The sequence below is a fragment of the Leucoraja erinacea genome, chromosome 11, assembly GCF_028641065.1.
Source record: "Leucoraja erinacea ecotype New England chromosome 11, Leri_hhj_1, whole genome shotgun sequence".
In the NCBI taxonomy this organism is placed as follows: domain Eukaryota; kingdom Metazoa; phylum Chordata; class Chondrichthyes; order Rajiformes; family Rajidae; genus Leucoraja; species Leucoraja erinaceus.
In genome coordinates this window covers 213,778-235,000 of record NC_073387.1, presented here as the reverse complement: position 1 = coordinate 235,000, position 21,223 = coordinate 213,778, and the positions used below count along the sequence as shown (strand labels likewise).

At 53.4% G+C, this 21,223-nt stretch overlaps 1 protein-coding gene across 1 annotated transcript in view; it reads right to left on the bottom strand.

Annotated features, from left to right (window-relative positions):
• The window catches only part of LOC129701881 (glutamate receptor 1-like), a 50,971-nt gene extending 34,038 nt beyond the window's left edge, over positions 1-16,933 (bottom strand). Inside the window, exons 1-7 of the mRNA XM_055643370.1 lie at positions 16,757-16,933; positions 15,577-15,766; positions 15,370-15,447; positions 14,130-14,273; positions 2,000-2,239; positions 413-597; positions 9-62 (exon numbers count right to left, since the gene is read on the bottom strand). Coding sequence (XP_055499345.1) covers positions 9-62; positions 413-597; positions 2,000-2,239; positions 14,130-14,273; positions 15,370-15,447; positions 15,577-15,766; positions 16,757-16,933 — 1,068 coding nt within the window. The remainder of the gene's footprint in view (positions 1-8; positions 63-412; positions 598-1,999; positions 2,240-14,129; positions 14,274-15,369; positions 15,448-15,576; positions 15,767-16,756) is intronic.
• Positions 16,934-21,223: the final 4,290 nt, after the last annotated feature.

Genomic DNA, 21,223 nt, shown 5'->3' with positions numbered 1-21,223 from the left:
CCACTTACCAGGCTGGCAAAGATGTACTGATATCCGCGGATGTGTTTGCCGATGCTGATGATCTGAAAGACAGAGAGAAGTCCTCGTGTCGACAGCGTGGGGGGGAGATGAGAATGTCCCACCCATGCTGACCTGTGACATGTCACACAGACGCATGTCCCTCCCCACAGACGCATGTATTACCTTTCCTCCATGTGTCTGAGGTCCGTGTCCATCCCCTGTCCACCCTGTGGCATGTCCGGACCATGCCACACTTGCTCCATGTGTCTGTACTGTGTGCTCCCCGTGTGTGTCCCATGTTGTCCCTGTGTGCATCCCGTGTGCTACCCATGTTATCCCCGTGAGTACCGCATGTGTCCGTGTGCTTCCCATGCGTGTCGCGTATACTCCCCCCGTGCTCTCCGTGTGGTACCTGGGTGATGATGGCGTTGAGCCGGTGGGCCTCACAATCGATGATGACGCGCCGCTCCTTGCCCTTGTCCAGGTCACGGAACAGCAGGCGGTAACCCTCTGCCGTGGTGGCCTCCATGCTCACCACCGTCACCTGCCAGCTCTGCTCCGCTGCCATGTCCAGCACCCGCTGCAACACCGACAGACCTGGGAACACAGGGGGCATGTCACCCACAGACCCCTGCTCTCAAAAAATGTTCCCAATGTTGGGGGAGTCCAGAACCAGGGGCCACAGTCTAAGAATAAAGGGGTGGTCATTTAAGACTCAGAAGAGAAAATACTTTTGCACCCAGAGAGTTGTGAATTTGTGGAAATCCCTGCCACAGAGGGCAGTCGAGGCCAAATCACTGGATGAATTAAAAAGAGAGTTAGATAGAGCTCTAGGGGCTGGTGGAATCAAGGGATATGGGGAGAAGGCAGGCACGGGTTACTGATTGTGGATGATCAGCCATGATCACAATGAATGGCGATGCTGGCTCGAAAGGCCAAATGGCCTCCTCCTGTACCTATTTTCTATGTTTCTATGACCCCCTCACAGTGACCTCCCACGCCAGCTCCCCCACCACCACAGTGACCTCCCGCCAGCTCCCCCACCCCAGTGACCCCCCACCCCAGTGACCTCCCGCCAGCCCCCCACCCCAGTGACCCCCCACCCCAGTGACCTCCCGCCAGCTCCCCCACCCCAGTGACCCCCCCCCCCCAGTGACCTCCCGCCAGCTCCCCCACCCCAGTGACCCCCCACCCCCCAGTGACCTCCCGCCAGCTCCCCCACCCCAGTGACCCCACCGCCAGCTCCCCCACCCCAGTGACCCCCCACCCCAGTGACCCCCGCCAGCTCCCCCACCCCAGTGACCCCCCCGCCCCAGTGACCTCCCCCAGCTCCCCCACCCCAGTGACCCCCCGCCAGCTCCCCCACCACAGTGACCCCCCCACCCCAGTGACCCCCCCCCAGTGACCTCCCGCCAGCTCCCCCACCCCAGTGACCCCCCGCCAGCTCCCCCACCACAGTGACCCCCCACCCCAGTGACCCCCCGCCCCAGTGACCTCCCGCCACTCCCCCCGCCCCAGTGACCCCCCACCCCAGTGACCCCCCGCCCCAGTGACCTCCCGCCAGCTCCCCCACCACAGTGACCCCCCACCACAGTGACCCCCCGCCCCAGTGACCCCCCGCCCCAGTGACCTCCCGCCCAGCTCCCCCACCACAGTGACCCCCCCACCACAGTGACCCCCCCCACCACAGTGACCCCCCGCCACAGTGACCCCCCGACCAACCCCAGTGACCCCCCACCCCAGTGCCCCCCCCTCCTCAGCTGGTGTCCAGCACCCGCTGCAGCACAGCCAGGCCTGGCGGGACAAGGGAGCATCCACCATAGACTCCCACCACAGTGACCACACCGCCCGAAACGTGCATCCCCCCCTCATGTGACGACACCACACCCACAGCACAAACCCACCCACATCTGGGGCATTCCCACCCGGTGACACCCCCCCCCCCCCCCCCCCAGTTACTGGGGTGCCGTGAACCCGCGAGGATCAGAGCCATCCTCACCTCTGTCGGCATCGTAGATGTAGACAAACTTGTGCCACTTGTAGTGCTCGATGACGCTGAGCAGGGCATCCTGGATGTCGGGCCGCATCTGGATGACAAACTGGTTGGAGGTGTGGACGGGGAAGCTGGGCGTGATGAAGGAAAGGTGCAGCGCGCCACAGAACGAGCTCAGTGTGTTCACCGTCTTCCTGTCGTAGAAGCCGAAGATGGCGTAGACCCCGCGAGCAAAGAGCGAGCAGACTGGAAAACACAGCCATGTTGGCGAGAAGAATGCTGGGACACGGTGGGGGATATACGGGACACGAGGGGTGGGGGGTGTGGGGACACACGTAATACCAGGACACGCGGGGGGACACACGCAACACGGGACACGTGGGGGGAGGGGGGCGTGCGTGGCCGGTGGGAGCACACGGTGAACTTGCCCACGGCTTGCACAGATCCACATGGAGATCCACATATGTTGGCTTTATACATGGACTTCACGTATGGGCTCCACACACGCCTGGCACAGACATGTGGGCCGGTGAACATGTGCCAACACCGTGCACTGATCCATGTCAGCGTCAAGTTTTGTTTAAGAAGGAACTGCAGATGCTGGTAAATCAAAGGTAGACAAACATGCTGGAGAAACTCAGCGGGTGAAGCAGCATCTATGGAACAAAGGAAATAGGCAACGTTTCGTGTCGAGACTCCTCTTCACACATGTCAGTGTCAAGTCATTCCTTCACCTCCCTGTCCCCGTCAGGCAGAGGTATAGAAGCTTGAAAGCGTGCACCACTAGACCCAGAAGCAGTGATGTATTCCCCATCTTCCAACCTATCTTATGGCATCACCTGCACTTTTTCAATCTGCACTTGGCAGATGTGACAGTATATTCTGAACTATGTTTACGTTCACACTTGCACCACCTGATGTGCACACGTGGTGTGATCATGCGTGGTGTGATCACGCGTGTTGTGATCATGCCTGGTGTGATCATGCATGGTGTGATCATGCGTGGTGTGATCATGCGTGGTGTGATCATGCGTGGTGTGATCATGTGTGGTGTGATCATGCATGGTGTGATCATGCGTGGTGTGATCATGCGTGCTGTGATCATGCGTGGTGTGATCATGTGTGGTGTGATCATGTGTGGTGTGATCATGCGTGGTGTGATCATGCGTGGTGTGATCATGTGTGGTGTGATCATGCGTGGTGTGATCATGCGTGGTGTGATCATGCGTGGTGTGATCATGCGTGGTGTGATCATGCGTGGTGTGATCATGCGTGGTGTGATCATGCGTGGTGTGATCATGCGTGGTGTGATCATGCGTGGTGTGATAGAAACGTACAAAATTCTTAAGGGGTTGGACAGGCTAGATGCAGGAAGGTTATTCCCGATGTTGGGGAAGTCCAGAACAAGGGGTCACAGTTTAAGGATAAGGGGGAAATCTTTTAGGACCGAGGAGAAAATCATTTTTCACACAGAGAGTGGTGAATCTGTGGAATTCTTTGCCACAGAAGGTAGTTAAGGCCAGTTCATTGGCTATATTTAATAGGGAGTTAGATGTGGCCCTTGTGGCTAAAGGGATCAGGGGGTATGGAGAGAAGGCAGGTACAGGGTACTGAGTTGGATGATCAGCCATGATCATATTGAATGGCGGTGCAGGCTCGAAGGTGCCTGCACCTATTTTCTATGTTTCTATGTTATCATGCGTGGTGCAATCTCCTGCGCTGCCTAATGTGTTCATGTATGGCATGATCAGCCTGGATAACACGCAGAACAAAGTGTATCACCGTGTCTGAGACATGTAACGATTACAAGCCAGTACCAGCTCAACTGGGCTGTTCGAAACGACATGCAGGGATATTTGAGGAGCTTTCAGGGGCTGGTGGGGAGAGCCTGGGCAACGTGGTTTCTAAGAGGCTGGGATGACAGAATGGATACAGAGGGAGGGCCATTTGGCCCATGGTTTCCATGCTGGCCAATCCCCAGCCCATGACGTGATGCCTTGTCAATGTTGCTCCCGTGTGCTCTACCCTGGGTGCTCCCAGCATATCCCCTCACTATTTGTCAGTTTCAACACCCAGACCCGTAGCATGGAACAAGCTGCCAGGAGAAGTAGTTGAGGCAGGGACTATCCCAACATTCACAACACGGTTAGACAGGTACATGGATAGGACAGCTTTGGAGGGATATGGCCAAATGCAGGCAGGTGGGACTAGTGTAGCTGGGATATTGTTAGCCGGTGTAGACGAGTTGGGCCGAAGGGCCTGTTTCCACACTGTATTTCTGTGTGACTCTATAACAAACAACATCCCACATGCTACAGCTTTACCGGCAGATTTCGCACACTGTCAATAAATAACCAATAATCAATAATCATCAGCCTCTCCTCATCTCTCTCCGGCTCAATCTCTGCGTCACTCACAGATTGCAATGGTGAATGATGAATGGGCTGAATGGCCTAACCCTGCTCCTATCATTTTTGAACAAGGTATTGGCCTGATTTACTGTTGCCATGTACACCGAGATATAGTGAAGGCTTTGTTTGCCTGCAATCCAGGCAATTCATTCCACACATCAGTACAATCACACACTGCATGAGTACATCAGGTAATGCAGGCAGAGTGTGCAGTGTTACAGCCACACATAGAGAGAGGTAGTTGTACTGTATCTCTTGCTCAAATACAGTAAAGAGTACAACACCGGAGGAGGCTGCTGCTTAAGAGGACAGTAAAGAATGAGCCAGAATATTGAAACTAACAGTAGCGATGAATGATGTCAGTGTGTGTCAGATGCCATTGGCAGCATCTCTGTCTGTGCTGGCTTAGAGATTGCTGGGGAAATGAAGAGCACTTTGTCCCTCTCTCAGGAGAACCATTATGCTGCACAATCAGTGTGGATATTATGTGTGTTTGTAATATCAAACCACCTGACCTTGGACGATTATCCTGTGCCAGTAACCAGGGACAGGATTCCACACTCTGGTCAATTAGGAAATAGAAATAGCATTTATTTCACTTGCAATAACTCCCAGTTATATTTTACAATTTCCCACGCTGACCTCGGTGAGAAATCTGGTTTCCCAAAGATCACAGAGTGGTCTCATAAGTTATAGGAGCAGCATTCGGCCATTCGGCCCATCAAGATTACTCTGCCTATGGTCTACAATGCTCTGTCACATATGCCAGTCCCGTCATACCTGTCAGTCATATCTTTACATAGTCAATCTATTTAATTGTCATTTGGACCTCTGGAGGTCCAAATGAAATGCCGTTTCTGCAGCCATACATTACACACAAATAGACCCCAGACACAACATAATTTACATTTTACATAAACATCCATCACATATCTGTGATGGAAGGCCAAAAAAAAAATCTCTCCACTGCACTCTCTCCTCCCCGATGTCAGAGTCAAAGTCAAAGCCCCCGGCTGGCGATGGCGATTGTCCCGCGGCCATTAAAGCCACGCCGGGTGGTGCGAGGTCGCACACCGGGTCTTGGTGTTAGAGACCCCGGTGTGCGCTCGCAGAGTCCCGCGGCCATTCCAAGCCGCGCGGGGCAGTGATGTAGGCCCCGCTCCAGGAGCTCCCCGCCTTTCACTCCGTCCCCGTGTCCCTCTCTCTGTTGGGTGGATGGGAATACTTTGGGAGGATCAGTGATTGGGCAGTAAATGCTGAACGTGACAAATAGCAAGTGAAGACGGTGTGGAGCAGGGGACCAGACGCAGGAACAGGCCCTTCAGCCCCCACGTCCGTGCCCAACACGATGCCCAGTAAATGTATCCCCTCTGCCTGCATGTGATCCATATCCCTGCACTCCCCACATATGCGTGTACTTATCCAAAAGTCTCTTAAACGCCACTATCGTATCTGCCTCCACCACCCCCACCCCTGGCAGCACGTTCCAGGCACCCAACACTCTCCCACACATCTCCTTTAAGCTATGCCCCTCTCACCTTAAAGCTATACCTTCTCGTCTTTAACAATTTCACTATGGGGAAAAAGGTTTCTACTGTCTACTCTATCTGTGCCTGCCATCATTTTATGCACCACTATCAGATCTCCACGCTACCTCCGATGTGACAACAATCCAAGTCTGTCCAACCTCTCCTTGTCACTAATACACTCTAATCCAGGCAGCATTCTGGTAAACTTGCTCTCTACGCTCTCCAGCGTTCCTGTAATGAGGTGACCAGAACTGCACGCAATACTCTAAACACAGCCTGACCAAAGCCCTATAGAACTGCATGACTTCCTGACTCCTGTACTCATTCCCCGACCAATGAACAGAAGCATACCCTATGCCCTTTACCACTCTGACTACTTGTGTTGCCACATTCAAGGAGATCATGTTCATAAAGGGCCTGTCCCACCAGCATGCGTCTGTATGCGGCGAGCGCGACCAAACGTGGTGGCTTGAGGCGTACGGCCTCGCGGGGCCGGTCCCACTTCCAACCGCGGAGCCGTCTGGAGCTGGTCCCGACATCATACTCACCAATCAGCTGGGCAGGAGGCGGGCCGACTGAATTTGGACGTCGCACGGCGTCGGGCGGTTACGTCATCACGCAACAGCATGCCGGGCGGTGATGTCATCGCACAACGCCACGTGCTAGGCGTACGCCGTCAAGATGCTGTGTACGACATCGAGACGCTGTGTACGGCCTCAAAGCGGGTGCGGGCCGGCAGGCTGTTGCCGCGCGGGATTTTTGGACAGTGTCAGTTTTTCGGAGCCCCGCGCCATGTCCGGACCAGCCCCGCACAACTCTATACGGCTCCGGCGATCTAAGTGGGACTGGCCCCGCGAGGCCGTACGGCTCAAGCGACCACGTTAGGTCGCGCTCGCTGCATGTAGTCGCATGCTGGTGGAACACGCCCTTAAGATGTAGGAGCAGAATTAGGCCATTCAGCCCAACAAGTCTACTCCACCATTCAATTCTGTCTGATCTTTCTTTCCTTCCCAACTCTATTCTCCTGCCTGCTCCCCATGACCCCTGACACCCGTACTAATGAAGAATCTGCCAATCTCCATCTTAAAAATACTCGATGGCTTGGTCTCCATCATCGCCTGTGGCAATGAATTCCATAGATTCACCATCCTTTGGTTAAAGAAATTCCAACATCTCCATTCCCAAGGAACACCCTTTCATTCTAAGGCTATTGCCTCTGGTCCTAGACTCTCTGATTAGTGGAACCATCTTCTCCACATGCACACAGGAGCTGTGGACAGACTCCAAGATCCCTCTGTACACCATAAACATCTTCATACTGAGAGTCAGTGGAGAGGGAACCTAGAGATATGGAAGGGTATGGTGAGAAAACGACAGATTAAAGCAGATGCTGATAAGGAAATGTCGAATGGTTCATTGTTCACTGAGCTGAAGGTTACAAGGAGACATATAATCAGTAATATTTAACCAGGATTACAGTAGAACTAGTCGGAGAACTAGGATGGGGGAGGGATGGAGACAGAGGGAATGCAATTGTTATTTGAAGTTAGGGAAATTAAATACATACAAATGTAAGCTGCCCAAGCAAAATATGAGGTGCTGTTCCTCCAATTTGTGTGTGGCCTTGGTCTGGTAATGGAGGAGGCCCAGGACAGAAAGGTTGGTATGAAAATGTGAGGGGGTCTTTAAAGTGTTTAGCAACCAGGAGATCAGGTAGGTCTAGATGGACTGAGCAGATGTGCCCTTCCCCTTTCATTCCTCTCACAACATGTGGGTGGGGGGGGGGGGGGGGGAAGGGGGGCAATAGGGAAGCCCGGGACCCAGCCTAAGGCGGGTGTGCTCCCCGGGTCTACCCCCCCCCCCCCCCCCCCCCCCGATGGTGTTGACATTGTTCCGGCACATCCCCAGGAGTGCCGTTCCCATGGGAGGAGGTGGTCCGTGATGCAGGGAAGACACCTGGGGAAGGTCCACCTTGATCCCTGACCCCTGGACTGGTCAACCATGGGCAGGGTTTGTGGTTCACCACGACCCCTTGGTCCCAATGCTGATCCGTGCCTGAGGACCTAGGAATCAGTTCCCTCTTCACACAGGATCCTCGACTCTGACCCACAGACCGCAATCAGTGAGGATTGGTGACAACCCCTCCTCCACAGTAACTCTCAACACCAGCGGCCTGTGAGGATGTATTCTTAGCCCCCTACTATACTCCCCTTGCACTTACACTCTGTATAACTCCGTCTACAGCTTTGTAGATGACACCACTGTAGTGGCCGACTCATGAGCAATGATGAGACAGAGTACACGAAGGTGACAGAGAAGTTAGTGACATGGTGTCAGGACATCGCACTCTCCCTCGATGTGAGCAAGATAAGCTAGCTAGTTAGTGACTTCAGGAAGTGTGTAGAAGAACATGCCCCACTCAGCATTAATGGTGGTGACGTGGAAATGGTTGAGAGCTTCAAGTTTCTGGGCATAAATATCAATAACAATTTGTCATAAATTCATACATTCTAGGAGCAGAATTCGGCCATTCGGCCCATCGTCTACTCTGTCTTTCAATCATGACTGATCTATCTCTCCCTCTCAACCCCATTCGCCCCATAACCCCTGACACCCGTCCTAATGAAGAATCTATCTATCTCTGCCTTAAAAATACCCAATGACGGCCTGCACAACCTTCTGTGGCAAAGAATTCCACAGATTCACCACCATGTGACTAAAGAAATCCCTCCTCGTCTCCTTTCTAAAGGAACGTCCTTTTATTCTGAGGAATAATCACATTGAAACGATGGCCAAGAAAGCACATTGCCAGCTCATTCCTCTGGAGACCAGAGAAACCTGGCCTGTTTCCAACAACTCATATCAACTTCTACAGAGGCATGGTAGAAATATACTGTCAGATATGGAAACAGTCCTGCTCAAGACCGCAAAAATTCACAGTTGTGGATGTAGCCCAGTGCTTCACACAGACCACACTCCCCACCATCGACTCCATCTACACTTCTCACTGCCTCGGGAAAGCAGCTGACTTAATCAAAGACTTGTCCCACCCCCTCATTCCTTTTTCTCCCCCCTCCCATAAGACAGAAGATATAAATGCTTGTAAATGCATCAGAAAAATCAGGAACAGCTTCTTCCCCTCCCCTATCAGGCTTCTGAACGACCCTTCTATAAGCTCGAGTGTAGTCTCAATCTTCCAACCTACCTCATGTTTGGACCTTGCACTTTTTCCAATCTGCACTTTCTGTGTAACTGTGCTATAACGCAGTAACACTGTACTCTGCACTCTAATACTCATACCTGTATGTGGTTTGATTGTGTGCAACTAGATCATCGACTTCCTGATCAACAGACCCCAATCAGTGAGGATAGGGGACAAATCATCCTCCACGATAATCCTCAACTGGTGCTCCACAAGGATGTGTTCTCAGCTCCCTTCTTTACTCCTTGTAAACCCACGACTGTGCAGCCATGTACAAATCCAATTTGATTTACAAATTCGCGGATGACACCACCATTGTGGGCCGAATATGATTGAAATCCTCATGTCCTGGTGTCGAGATGGGTCAGCGATCTTTCTCTCAACATCAGCAAGAACACCTCCGCTCAGTCCATCTTAACCTACCTGATCTCCCGGTGGCTCAGCACTTCAACTCCCCGTCCCATTCCCAATCTGACCTTTCTGTCCTGGGCCTCCTCCAGTGTCAGAGTGAGGCCCAGCACACATTGGAAGAACAGCACCTCATATTTTGCTTGGGCAGTTTACACCTCAACGGTATGAACATTGACTTCATACCGTTGGGGTGTAAACTACCCAAGCAAAATATGAGGTGCTGGTCTTCCATTTTGGATAGCCCTTGCTTTCGATAGTCCTTGCTTTCACTCTCCATCCCCTTCCCCTTCCCAGTTCTCCCACCAGTCTTACTGTCTCCGCCTATATTCTATCTTTGTCCCTCCCCTGACATCAGTCCGAAGAAGGGTCTCGACCCGAAACGTCATCAATTCCTTCTCTCCACAGATGCTGCCTCACCCGCTGAGTTACTCCAGCTTTTTGTGTCCACCTTCGATTTTACCAGCATCTGCAGTTCTTTCTTAAACAAAGGAGATAATGATGGATTCAGGAAGTGAAGTGGTCCACATGCCACAGTTTGCATTGACGGTGTCGAATTAGAGATGGTTTAAAACTTCAAATTCCTAGAAGTCAATATCACCAACAACCTCTACTTCCTCAGAAGTTTGGCTTGTCCCCGACAATTCTACCTTCTACAGATGTTCCATAGAAAGCATTTTGTCAGATGCATCACAGATTGGTTTGGGAACAGCTCCATCCAAGACAGCAAGAAATTGCCGTGAATTGTGGACGTAGCCCAGAATATCACACAAACCAACCTCCCTTCTCCATTTGACTCCATTTATACCTCACGTTGCCTCCGCAAGGCCAGCAGCATAATCAAGGACTAGTCGCACCCTGGCCACTCCCTCTTCTCCCCTCTCCCATCAGGCAAAAGGTACAGAAGTATGAAAACCACCAGATTCAGGGACAGTTTCTTCCCAGCTGTTATCAAGCAACTGAACCATCCCACCACAACCAGAGAGCAGTGCTGAACTACTATTTACCTCTTTGATTATCCATGGACTATCCTTGACTGGACTGCTGGCTTTATCTTGCACTAAATGTTATTCCCTTATCATGTATCTATACACTGTAAATGGTTCGATTGTAATCATGTATTGTCTTTTTTCTGACTGGTTAGCACGCAACAAAAGCTTTTCAAGGTATCTCGGTACACGTGACAATAAACTAAACTGAACTGTGCTCATGAATGGTATGATTTGACAGGATAGGTCAAGACTTCTCACTGTACCTCAGTACACACGGCAATAGCTAACCATACAATACAAACGAGCCCCTAGTCCCAGACGCACAAGACCTGGCAAACTGCTCATGGGGCCGGCAGCCGCCTTGAGAGCAATCACACCGGGGGGAGGAGGGCAATGTCCAGCCTGAGAAAATCCTACCTCCCAGCCCTGACCACATCACACATGGCCGATACACTGGCCTCATCGGCACCAGCTGGTGGCTCCGAGGACAGGTCACTCACTCCGACACCCACCGCCCCTCTACAAGAGGCATAGGTCTGCAGGTGATGAAGCTATCTCTCTGCCTGGGTGAGTGTGGCAGCAACAACTCACAGGGTGGCACAGTGGCACAGAGGCATGATGGCACAGCGGCAGAGCTGCTGCTTTACAGTTCCAGAGATCCTGACTACGGTTGCTGTCTGTATGGAGTTTGTACGTTCTCCCTGTAACCGCGTGAGTTTTCTCCGGGTGCTCCAGTTTCTTCCCACACTCCAAAGACTTGGTGGTTTGTAGGCTTGGTGTAATTGTAAACTGTTCCTAGTGTGTAGAATGGTGTTAATGTGCATTAAGATCGCTGGTCGGTGCAGGCTCAGTGGGCCAAAGGGCCTTTTTCCACGCTGTATCTTGAAACTAAACTAAAATCACTCTGCGAGGGTGTGTGTGCACCGACAACTTCAAACTACCTCCACAGCACCCAGGCCAAGTACGTGACTGTGAGTGTATATATATGTGTGTGTTAGTGTGTGTGTGTATATACATGTGTGTGTGTGTTTATACATGTGTATACATGTGTGTGTGTATATACATGTGTGTGTGTGTGTGTGTGTGTGTGTGTGTGTGTGTGTGTGTGCGTGTGTGTGTGTGTGTGTGTGTGTGTGTGTGTGTGTGTGTGTGTGTGTGTTATGGGTGTGTTTTTCTGTGTGTGCGCGTGTATGAGTGTGCACGTGCAAGTGTGTGCTTGGGTGTATATGTCTATATGTGTGTATGCGTATATGTGTGTGTGTAAATACATACATATATATATTTATATTTATATTTGTGTGTATGCATACATTCTCACCTGAATAGATCATTTATATGCATATACGTATGTTAGTGATAGTAAAGGTACAGCAGGATCTGGGAAAGTGGACAAGGAATGGCCTCCATGCCACTACCCTTTTCCTGCTCTCCCCCTCCATGCTCCACTCTCCCCGACTCCCCACTGCCCCCGCTCTGCATTCCCCCGTCCCCTCATCTCCGCTCTCCACCTCCTCACTCTTCCCCATTGAACTCTCCCCGCCCCGCTCTCCCTCCTCCCCGCTCTCCCCCGCCTCACTCTGTCCCCTCCCCACTCACCCGCCTCACTCTCTCCCCTCCCTCCTCTCCTTGCTCTTCCCCATCGAACTCTCCCCCGCCTCGCTCTCTCTCCCCCCCCCCTGCTCTCCCCCCTCCTGGTTCAGCCCCTTCCCACTTTTCCACATCCCTCCCTCACCCCTCGCTCTCTCCCCTCCCCTCTCCCTCCCCTCTCTACCCCCACTCTGCTCTCCCCATCCCACTCTCCTCTGCCTTGCTCTCTCTCCTTCTCTGCCCTCCCCCTGCTCCCCATCACACTCTCCCCACTCCCCCTCTTCCCCATCCGCTTCCCCCATCCCACACCCCTCCCTGCCCTCTCCCTGCCCCCCCCCCACTCTTCCCCTGCCACCCCCCCCCCCCCCCCCCCCCCCCACTTTCCCACACCAATACCCACCACCCTCTGTGTGAAAAAAGGTTACCCATCAGGTTTCTCTTCATTCCTGCCTCACCTTAAACCTGTCCTCTGGTTCTTGATTTGCCCACTCTGGGCAAGACACTGTGAATCTACCCCATCTATTCCTCGCATGATCCAATACACCTCTATAAGATCACCCCATCCCACACCCCTCCCTGCCCCACCCTCACTCTGCATTCCATGGAATAGAGTCCTAAACAGCTCAACCTCTCCATATAACTCGGGCCCTCGAGTCCTGGCAATATCCTCAAAAATCTTCTCTGTGCCATTTCCAGCTTACTTACATCCTTCCTATAACAGGGTGGCCAAAACTGAACACAATACTCTAAATGCGGCCTCACCAATGTCTTGTGCAATGTATCTTGACCCCCCCCAACTTCCATACTCAATATTCTGACTGATGAAGGCCAATGTTCTGAAAGCCTTTTGACCTCCCCATCTATCTGTGACTCCACCTTCAAACAATGCTTGACCATCAAAACCATGGGCTGATTTTAAATTAGATTACCGATGGGTTTCATGTGTGCCTTACTGTGCGTGTGTGTGTCTTACTGTGCGTGTGTGTTTCACTGTGTGTGTGTCTTTCAGTGTGGGAGTTGGACTGTGTGTACGTGTGTGAGTTTTACTGTGTGCTCCTGTGTTTTGCTGTGTGTGTGTGTGTGTGTGGGTGTGTTTTACTGTGTGCATTTTACTGTGTGTGTTTGTTTTATAGTGTGTGTGTGTTATATTATATGTGTGTGTGTTATATAGTGTGTGTGTGTTTTACTGTGTGTGCATTTTATTGTATGTGTGTGTGTGTTTTACAGTGTGAGTGTGTGTCTGTGTTTTGCTGTGTATGTGTGTGTGTGTGTGTTTTGCTGTGTGTGTGCATGTGTATTTTATTGTGTGTGCGTGTGTGCTTTACAGTGTGTGTGTGTGTGTGTGTGCTGTTGTGTGTGTGCATGTGTATTTTACTGTGTGTGCGTGTGTTTTACAGTGTGTATGAGGATGCACGTGTGTCTCTGTATCTATACATGTGTGCGTGTATACATGTGGATGCCTCTCCAGGCATGTATATTTGCCTAACATTGTCTCTGTGACTGTGGTCTGTGGGGAACGGGTCTGGGTGCGCGGTGCGGTTTGAGGGGTGCGTGTGGGGGGGGGAGGGAATGGGGGGGGGAGACAGGGGAGGGATAGTGGAGGAGGGGAGAGAGAATGGAGGGAGGGAGGGACAGATGGGGGAGGGGGCGACCGCTCATTCCCACCGCAATCTTCCAGGATCCATAAACCGCAAACAACCCAGAGCTCAGCAACAAGCAGTGACCCGGGCCGGCTCCCCCAACAACACCCGCAGCGCCGACCACCCCCACAATAAACCTTTCCTCCCCCATCGCTACTCTCCTCCCCCGCACCCCACCACAGGTCCTCCCCCTCTCTATCTGCACTTCTCGCCTTTCACCCTCCCCCGGATCTTCTCTCTCCCCTCTATCTTTTCTCTCCCTCTCCCCCTCTTTCTCGCCGTTTTCTCTCCGCTCTCTCGCTAGCTTTCTCTCCCCTCGCTAGCTTTCTCTCCCCCGGTGCTCTCCCCCGCCCCGACCCTCACTCACACGCGTTGGTGACGGCGAAGCTGTTGCCGATGTCCACACTCTCGGTCTGGGTGATGAGTTTGTACAGTGTGTCCGTGTTGTAGAATGACAGCCCGAAGCGGAAGGCGGAATATTCTTGCGAGTGTTGTTTGGGGAAGAGAGCGCCTGGGGAGGGGAGAGAGATGCTGAGCGATGGGGGAGAAGAACGGGGGGTGAGGAGTGAGGTTGGCGGGGGCAAGGGAGGGGGCTAGCGGGATGGGGGGCAGAAAGGGTTGGGGGGGGGGGGGGAGGGGGCAGGAGGGGGTTGGCGGTGGGGGGGGGGGGGGGGGGGTTAGGAGGGCGGGGAGATAGGGTTGTTGGGGAGAGAACGGGTTTAACGGGGGGGAGATAGGGTTAGTGGGGGGGGATGAGGGTTGGTGTGGGGGGGGGAGAGGGTTAGGGGGCTGGGGGAGGAGGGGGTGGGGGGGGAGAGGGTCGGTGGGGTGGGGGAGAGGGGGTCGGTGGGGTGGGGGAGGGTCGGTGGGGGGGGGAGGTGGGGGTGGGGGGGTAGCGGGGATGGGGGAGAGGGTTAGCGGGGGGGGAGAGGGTCGGTGGGGGGGGGGGGAGCGGTTAGCGGGGGTGGGGGAGAGGGTTGGTTGGTGGGGGGGAGAGGGTTAGCGGGGGTGGGGGGGGTTGGTGGGGGGGGGGGGAGAGGGGGGGGGGAGAGGGTCGGTGGGGAGAGGGAGAGGGTCGGGGGGGGGTGGGGGGGCTGGGGGAGAGGGTCGGTGGGGGTGGGGGAGAGGGTCGGTGGGGTGGGGGAGAGAGGGTCGTGGGCTGGGGGAGAGGGCGGGGGTCGGGGGATAGAGAGGGTGGGGGGTGGGGGAGAGGGTCGGTGGGGGTGAGGGAGAGGGTCGGTGGGGGTCGGGGGCTGGGGGAGAGGGTCGGTGGGTGGGGGAGAGGGTTAGAGGGGTGGGGAGAGGGTCGGTGGGCTGGGGAGAGGGTTGGTGGTGGGGGAGGGGGACGGGGAGATAGGTGGGGGGAGAGGGTCGGTGGGGTGGGGGAGAGGGTCGGTGGGGGGGGGGGGAGAGGGTTGGTGGGGGGGGGAGAGGGTTTTAACGGGGGGTTTAGTGGGGTGGGAGGGTTGGTGGGGGGGAGAGGGGGAGAGGGTCGGGAGGTGGGGGGGGAGGGGGCGGGGGCGGGGCTGGGGGAGAGGGTTGGTGGTGGGGGGGGGAGAGGGTCGGTGGGGTGGGGGAGCTGGTGCGGGCGGGGGTCGGGGACTTACCGATCTGCAGGCTGCTGGGGAAGGCGGCGAGGACAGAGGCGAGGAGCCCGGAGCAGAGCACGGCCGCCAGCGCCCCGCCTCATCCTGCCTCCGCATGGGCGACTGCAGCCGCGCCGATCCGAGCCGCTCCGCGCTGCACAACAGCGAGCGCCGCCTGACACGCACCGCCGGCCGCGCGTCCTCAGCGCGGAGCTGCAGCTCGCCCGCGCGTCCCCAGCGCGGAGCTGCCCGACGCGTGCGTCCGCAGCGCGGAGCCACTCGTTCCCCGCACGGCCCCAGCGCGGAGCCACTCGTTCTCCTGCACGGCCCCAGCGGAGCTACTCGTTCTCCTGCGCCGCCCCAGCGCGGAGCTGGCCACGGACTGCGTGGTGTCCCGGGAACTGTCACAGTGCCGTTGCTGGGGACGCGGAGGGGGCTCAGACCGGGCGGGATGGGGAGTGTGTGTGTGTGTGTGTGGGGGGGGGTCAAGGCCAAATGGTCGCAAATGGTTCTGTAACCATAGCAACTGGTCCCCTTCCACCTTGTGCAGGAACAGGGCTAGAGAGGGGGGTATGCAGCGTCGTGTGGGATGGGGGAGATGGGTCTGAGCTGTTGGGAAAGGATGAGTAGGTTTGGACTGAAGGGAGAGGTTGAGTAGGCTGGGTCTCTATTTCCTGGAGCGCAGGAGGATGAGGAGTGATCTTATAGAGGTGCATAAAATCATGAGTGGGATAGGTCGGGCAGATGTACACAGTCTCATGCCTAGAGTAGGTGAATCAAGGACCAGAGGGCATAGGTTTAAGATGAAGGAGAAAGGGTTTAATAGGAACCTGAGGGGTATCTTTTTCACACAAAGGGTGGTGGGTGTATGGAAAACGCTACCAGAGGAGGTAGAAGGGCCTGTCACCATTCTGTATCACTCTATGACTCTCTAGGAGCTGGGGGTGGGGGAGGGGGGGGATCAAGACCGAGGAAGAGGTGCAGAGAATCTATGGGTAATGAATGAAGTTGGTCTGCATTGGTAAGTTGGGCTGAGGGGCCTGTTTCCATGCTGTACAACTCTGTGACTGTGAGAGAGAGATTGATGGAGAAAATGAGAGAGTTGGAAGACAGATGGAAAGGGAGGAAGGGTGGAAATCCAAAAGCAAGGACGGGGAGAAGGTGTGAGAGAGAAGGAAAGGGAAGAGGTAGAGGGGAAACGAGTGTGAAGAGGGGAGCGGAGGGTGGAGGGAGGAGGAGAGTTCATTATTTGTACATTTTCCTCTTGCATTCGACCTCCTGAAGTGCAGCACTTCACACTTGCTGGCATTGTCTTTGACCTCACAGGCAGTTGGGAGCTTTGTTCAGCTTTGCTGCCTGACGTGTCCTAAGTTGCTGTCTGAACCGTCCTCAGCCTCGGTACTCTTGCCTGCTCTGCCTCACTGGTGGTTAGCGTTGAGCCCAGGTTGGGAGTTCTGTTGCTCTTCCTGAAGCCCAGCCAATTCCCTCCCACACCATCTGTGAGCACTCTCCCATGGAGAGGTGGCAGGGGCCCAGGGATTGACAAGGTCAGCTTTAGCTCAGCTCTGCGCTGTGAGCAGATCATGCCTCATTAAAACTGTGAGCCTGTCATTGGTGTCTCCCGCCTGCATCTTCTCACCTTAGTCACATTTCCAGCTTCTGTATGTTCCCGTTCTCATTCATCTCAAGCTCGGCTTGGCGAGGAGTCAAACAGCGTTTGATTGAGTTGAGTTCAGTTTATTGTCGAGGTACGGTGAAAAGCTTTTTCTAATCAGTCAGCAGAAAGACAATACACGATCACAATCGAGCCATCCACAGTGTACAAATACATGAAAAAGGGGGTAACATGAATAATGTCTAGTGCCGGAGGATGTTGGAGTAGCTGCCAGAGATGGAGAGGGCAATGTTGTTATTTACATTTCACATGGGCTGTTGGGCTACTAGAGTCACAGAGCTGTACAGCACGGAAACAGACCCTTCGGTCCACCTTGTCAATGCCAACCAAGGTGGCATAATGGCCGAGTCCCATTTGGCCCATATCCTTGTAGACCCTATTCATTTATCTGTCTAAATATGTTGCCATTGAGGTCCTTCTTAATTCTCTCCCATCTGGAGGGTCAAACTCTGGTTGGAGGAGGTGTGTGTGGGAAGGTCTGTGTCGAGGCAGCGGTTGCGAGATGGCCTCTCCAATTCAACATTGTATTTGCAAACAATCACACCATGAGATAGAATCATAGAAATGGTACAGGACAACAAAAGTCATTTATTCCTGAATCCACTTGGGAAACTCCTCCGATGCAATCCCCTCTCACCATGAACATTATTTCCTTTCTGTAAAGAGTCTTGTCCTCCTTTTTATTAAAGTTGTGCTTTAATTTATGTCCATCACTTACCTATCAAGTCAAGAGTGATTTATTGTGATATGTACCCACAACGGAACAATGAAATGCCAGGTTGCTGCAGCTTAACAAGCATGTACTGTAAACGCAATGACACACAGATAAGATGGAATAATCAATAATACAATACATTAATATGTGTAATGCTAGGTAACCGTGATAGTGTATAGCGTGTCTATAGTGTAACCAGACACGATCCGTAGAAGATGATAGTTGGATACAAAATGCTGGAGTAACTCAGCTGGACAGGCAGCCTCTCTGGAGAACATGGATTGGTGACGTTTCGGGTCAGGACCCTTCTTCCGACTGATTTTGGGGTGGGGGGAGGGGGGAAAGGAACGTGGGAGAGAGGAGGGGTGGGACAAAGTGTGGCAAGTAATAGATGGTCACAGATGAGGGGGAGGAGGGCGATAGGCAGATGGTTGGTGCAAAAGCTGGGAATTAAAGCAGAAGATGTGACAGAGGGATTGCAGACTTGCTGTGGTCAGCGTTTTTACTTTAGTTTAATTTAGAGATACTGCATGGAAACAGGACTGTGGGCCAACTGAATCAGCGCTGACTATCGATCTCTGTACACCAGCACTATCCTACACACTAGGGACAATTTACCAAAGCCAATTAACCCACAAACCTGTACATCTTTGTAGTGTGGGAGGAAACCAGCGCACCCGGAGAAAACCCACGTGGTCACGGAGAGAACGAACAAACCTGGTACAGACAGCACCCGCAGTCAGGATTGAACTCGGGTCTCTGGCATTGTGCGGAGAAAACTCTACTGCTCCACCAGCGTGCAGTGGGGCTGGAGCATAGTTCAGGGTGGCGATTGGGTGCGTGGATCAGGAATGCATATAGACATGGAGGTGAGTTGGGGCCACAGAGTCACAAAGCATGTAAATAGGCCTTTCGGCCCAACTTATCCAACATGCTCATTCTACACTACTCCCACCTACCCGCATTTGGGCCACATCTCTCTAAAACCTTCTTGTCCATGTACAGGTACAAATGTTTTTTTAAATGTTGCAATTGTCTCTGCCTCAACTATCTCCTCCGGCAGCTCGTTCCATACACCCACCACCCTTTGTGTGAAAAAGTCACCCTTCCGATAAAATCTTTCCCCTCTAACCTTAAACCTCTGTCATCTGCTTCTTGATTTCCCTACTATGGGTGAAAGGCTGCATTTCTTTGATCTTATACACCTCTGCAAGATCACCCCTTATTCTCGTGCACTCCAAGAGCCCCCTGCCTACTCAACCTTTCCTGCTAGCTCAGCCCCTCTAGTCCTTGCAACATCTTCGTGAAACTTCTCTACACTTTCCAGCTTGACAACATCTTTCCTATGTGTAAGAAGGAACTGCAGATGCTGGTTTAAACTGAAGATCAACACAGTCTGAAGAAGGGTCTCGACCTGAATCGTCACCCATTCCTTCTCTCCAGAGACGCTGCCTCCCGCTGAGTTATTCCAGCTTTTTGTGAACATCTTTCCTAGAACACAGTGCCCAGGACTGAACACAATACTCTCAATGTGGCCTCACCAACGTCTTATATAACTGCAACATGACCTCCCAACTTCTCTCCTCAATGCTCTGACTGGTAAGGGTGAGTGAACTGAGGTACACACGTGGTGGAACAGGGAAGGTGAGGGGCAGGACTGGCTGCTGTGTGTTCCCTCCAGCCCCAGCATCTGGCTTCACACTCCCTGAGGGTAATTCAGACAATCCTGTCTCCTCCGTTTCCTCCAGCAACGGTTGAGAAGCCGCCAGTAGGCTGTTTCCCGCCCCACACACACACACACACACACACCCACACACACACCACACACACACACACACACACCACACACACACACACCCCGTGACAGCAATGCATTGTTCCTGCATGGCACAATGCGACTGAATCTCATGCAGCATTCGAGCGATGCACTGCTGCCTGCCTACACACACACACACACACACACACACACACACACACACACAGACACAGACACAGACACAGACACAGACACAGACACAGACACAGACACACACACACACACACACACACACACACACACACACACACACACACACATACACACACACACACACACACACACACACACACTCCCTCCCGTCATTATGACTGGTCTGGGCCCGATACAAGATCATCCCCCCTCCACCCACTCCTCATCCCCACTCCCTCACCTACTCCTCAACATCCTCCCCCTCCCCCTCTCCTCACCCCCCTCCCCGCTAACACCCCCTACTTGCCTCAACTCCCTCCACCTCGCTCTTCACCTACTCGCCGCAGCACCCACTCTACATTCCCCTCCACCTCCCCTACCCCATCTCGCCTCAACTGCTCTCCATCCACTCCTCTACGCCCTCCACCTCCCCCGTTCAACAACGCCTCATCCCCCTCCACCCACTCGCCCCATTCCCTTCAGAACTTGCCTACAACACGGGAGCCGTGAGAGTCAGAACATGCGGGTCTCACTGACACTCACCTGTTGACCACTCACCTGTGGATCACTCACCTGTGGATAACTCACCTGCGGGTCACACACCTGTGGGTCACACACCTGTGAGTAACTCATCTGTTAGTCACTCACCTGTGGACCGCTCATCTGTGGGTCACACACCTGTGGTCTGCTCACCTGTGAGTAACTCACCTGTGGAACACACTCACCTGTGAGTAACTGTGGATCACTCACCTGTGGATCATTCACCTGCGGGCCACTCACCTGTGGGTCACTCACCTGTGGCATTAACATGGGCTGTGGGAAGGGACTGATGTTGAGTCAGAGGGTGGACTGGGCAGTGTTCTGGAGCTGTGTGTGTGTGAGAGGCACCGACAGAGATCTGATATTGTGTTAATCTCTGCCAACATCTGTAGTTTACGTCACAAGTCAGTGTAAATGGAGCACTTGTTTTCACACGTTAGAGCTGATCAACGTTGCAGCTTTTTCAAGCATAATTCCCTCATTTTCGAATTTCACATGAATTATTTCTGGTGTGAAATTCGGAATCTAAATATGCCTTAACATCTGACCTGATCCCCCGGCCAACCTCCTACATTAGTGCCCAGTTGGTGACCAGCTGGTATCTAACTGGCCAGGCTTTAGAGAGATGCAGCGCGGAAACAGACCCTTCGGCCCACCGAGTCCGCGCCGACCATTATCACCCCATACACTGGCCAACCTACACACACCAGGGACAATTTACAGATAGGGTGAGGGAATCCTGGTGGACCAGGGGTATAGAGACTCTGGTCAAGAATAAGGAGGCGTATGTATGGTCCGGGCAACTGAGGTGTAGCGTGTTCCTTGCGGAATAGAAGGGACATAACATTACGTTGAGGATGGAAGTCAGGAGAACAAAGACAGAATGTGAGAGAGCTTGGGAAGATAAGGAGAATCCAAAGGGATTCTTAGGGATCGACGTGTAGTATATGTGTGGCCAGACAGGATTGGAAGAGTGTTAAATGAATACTTCCCATCT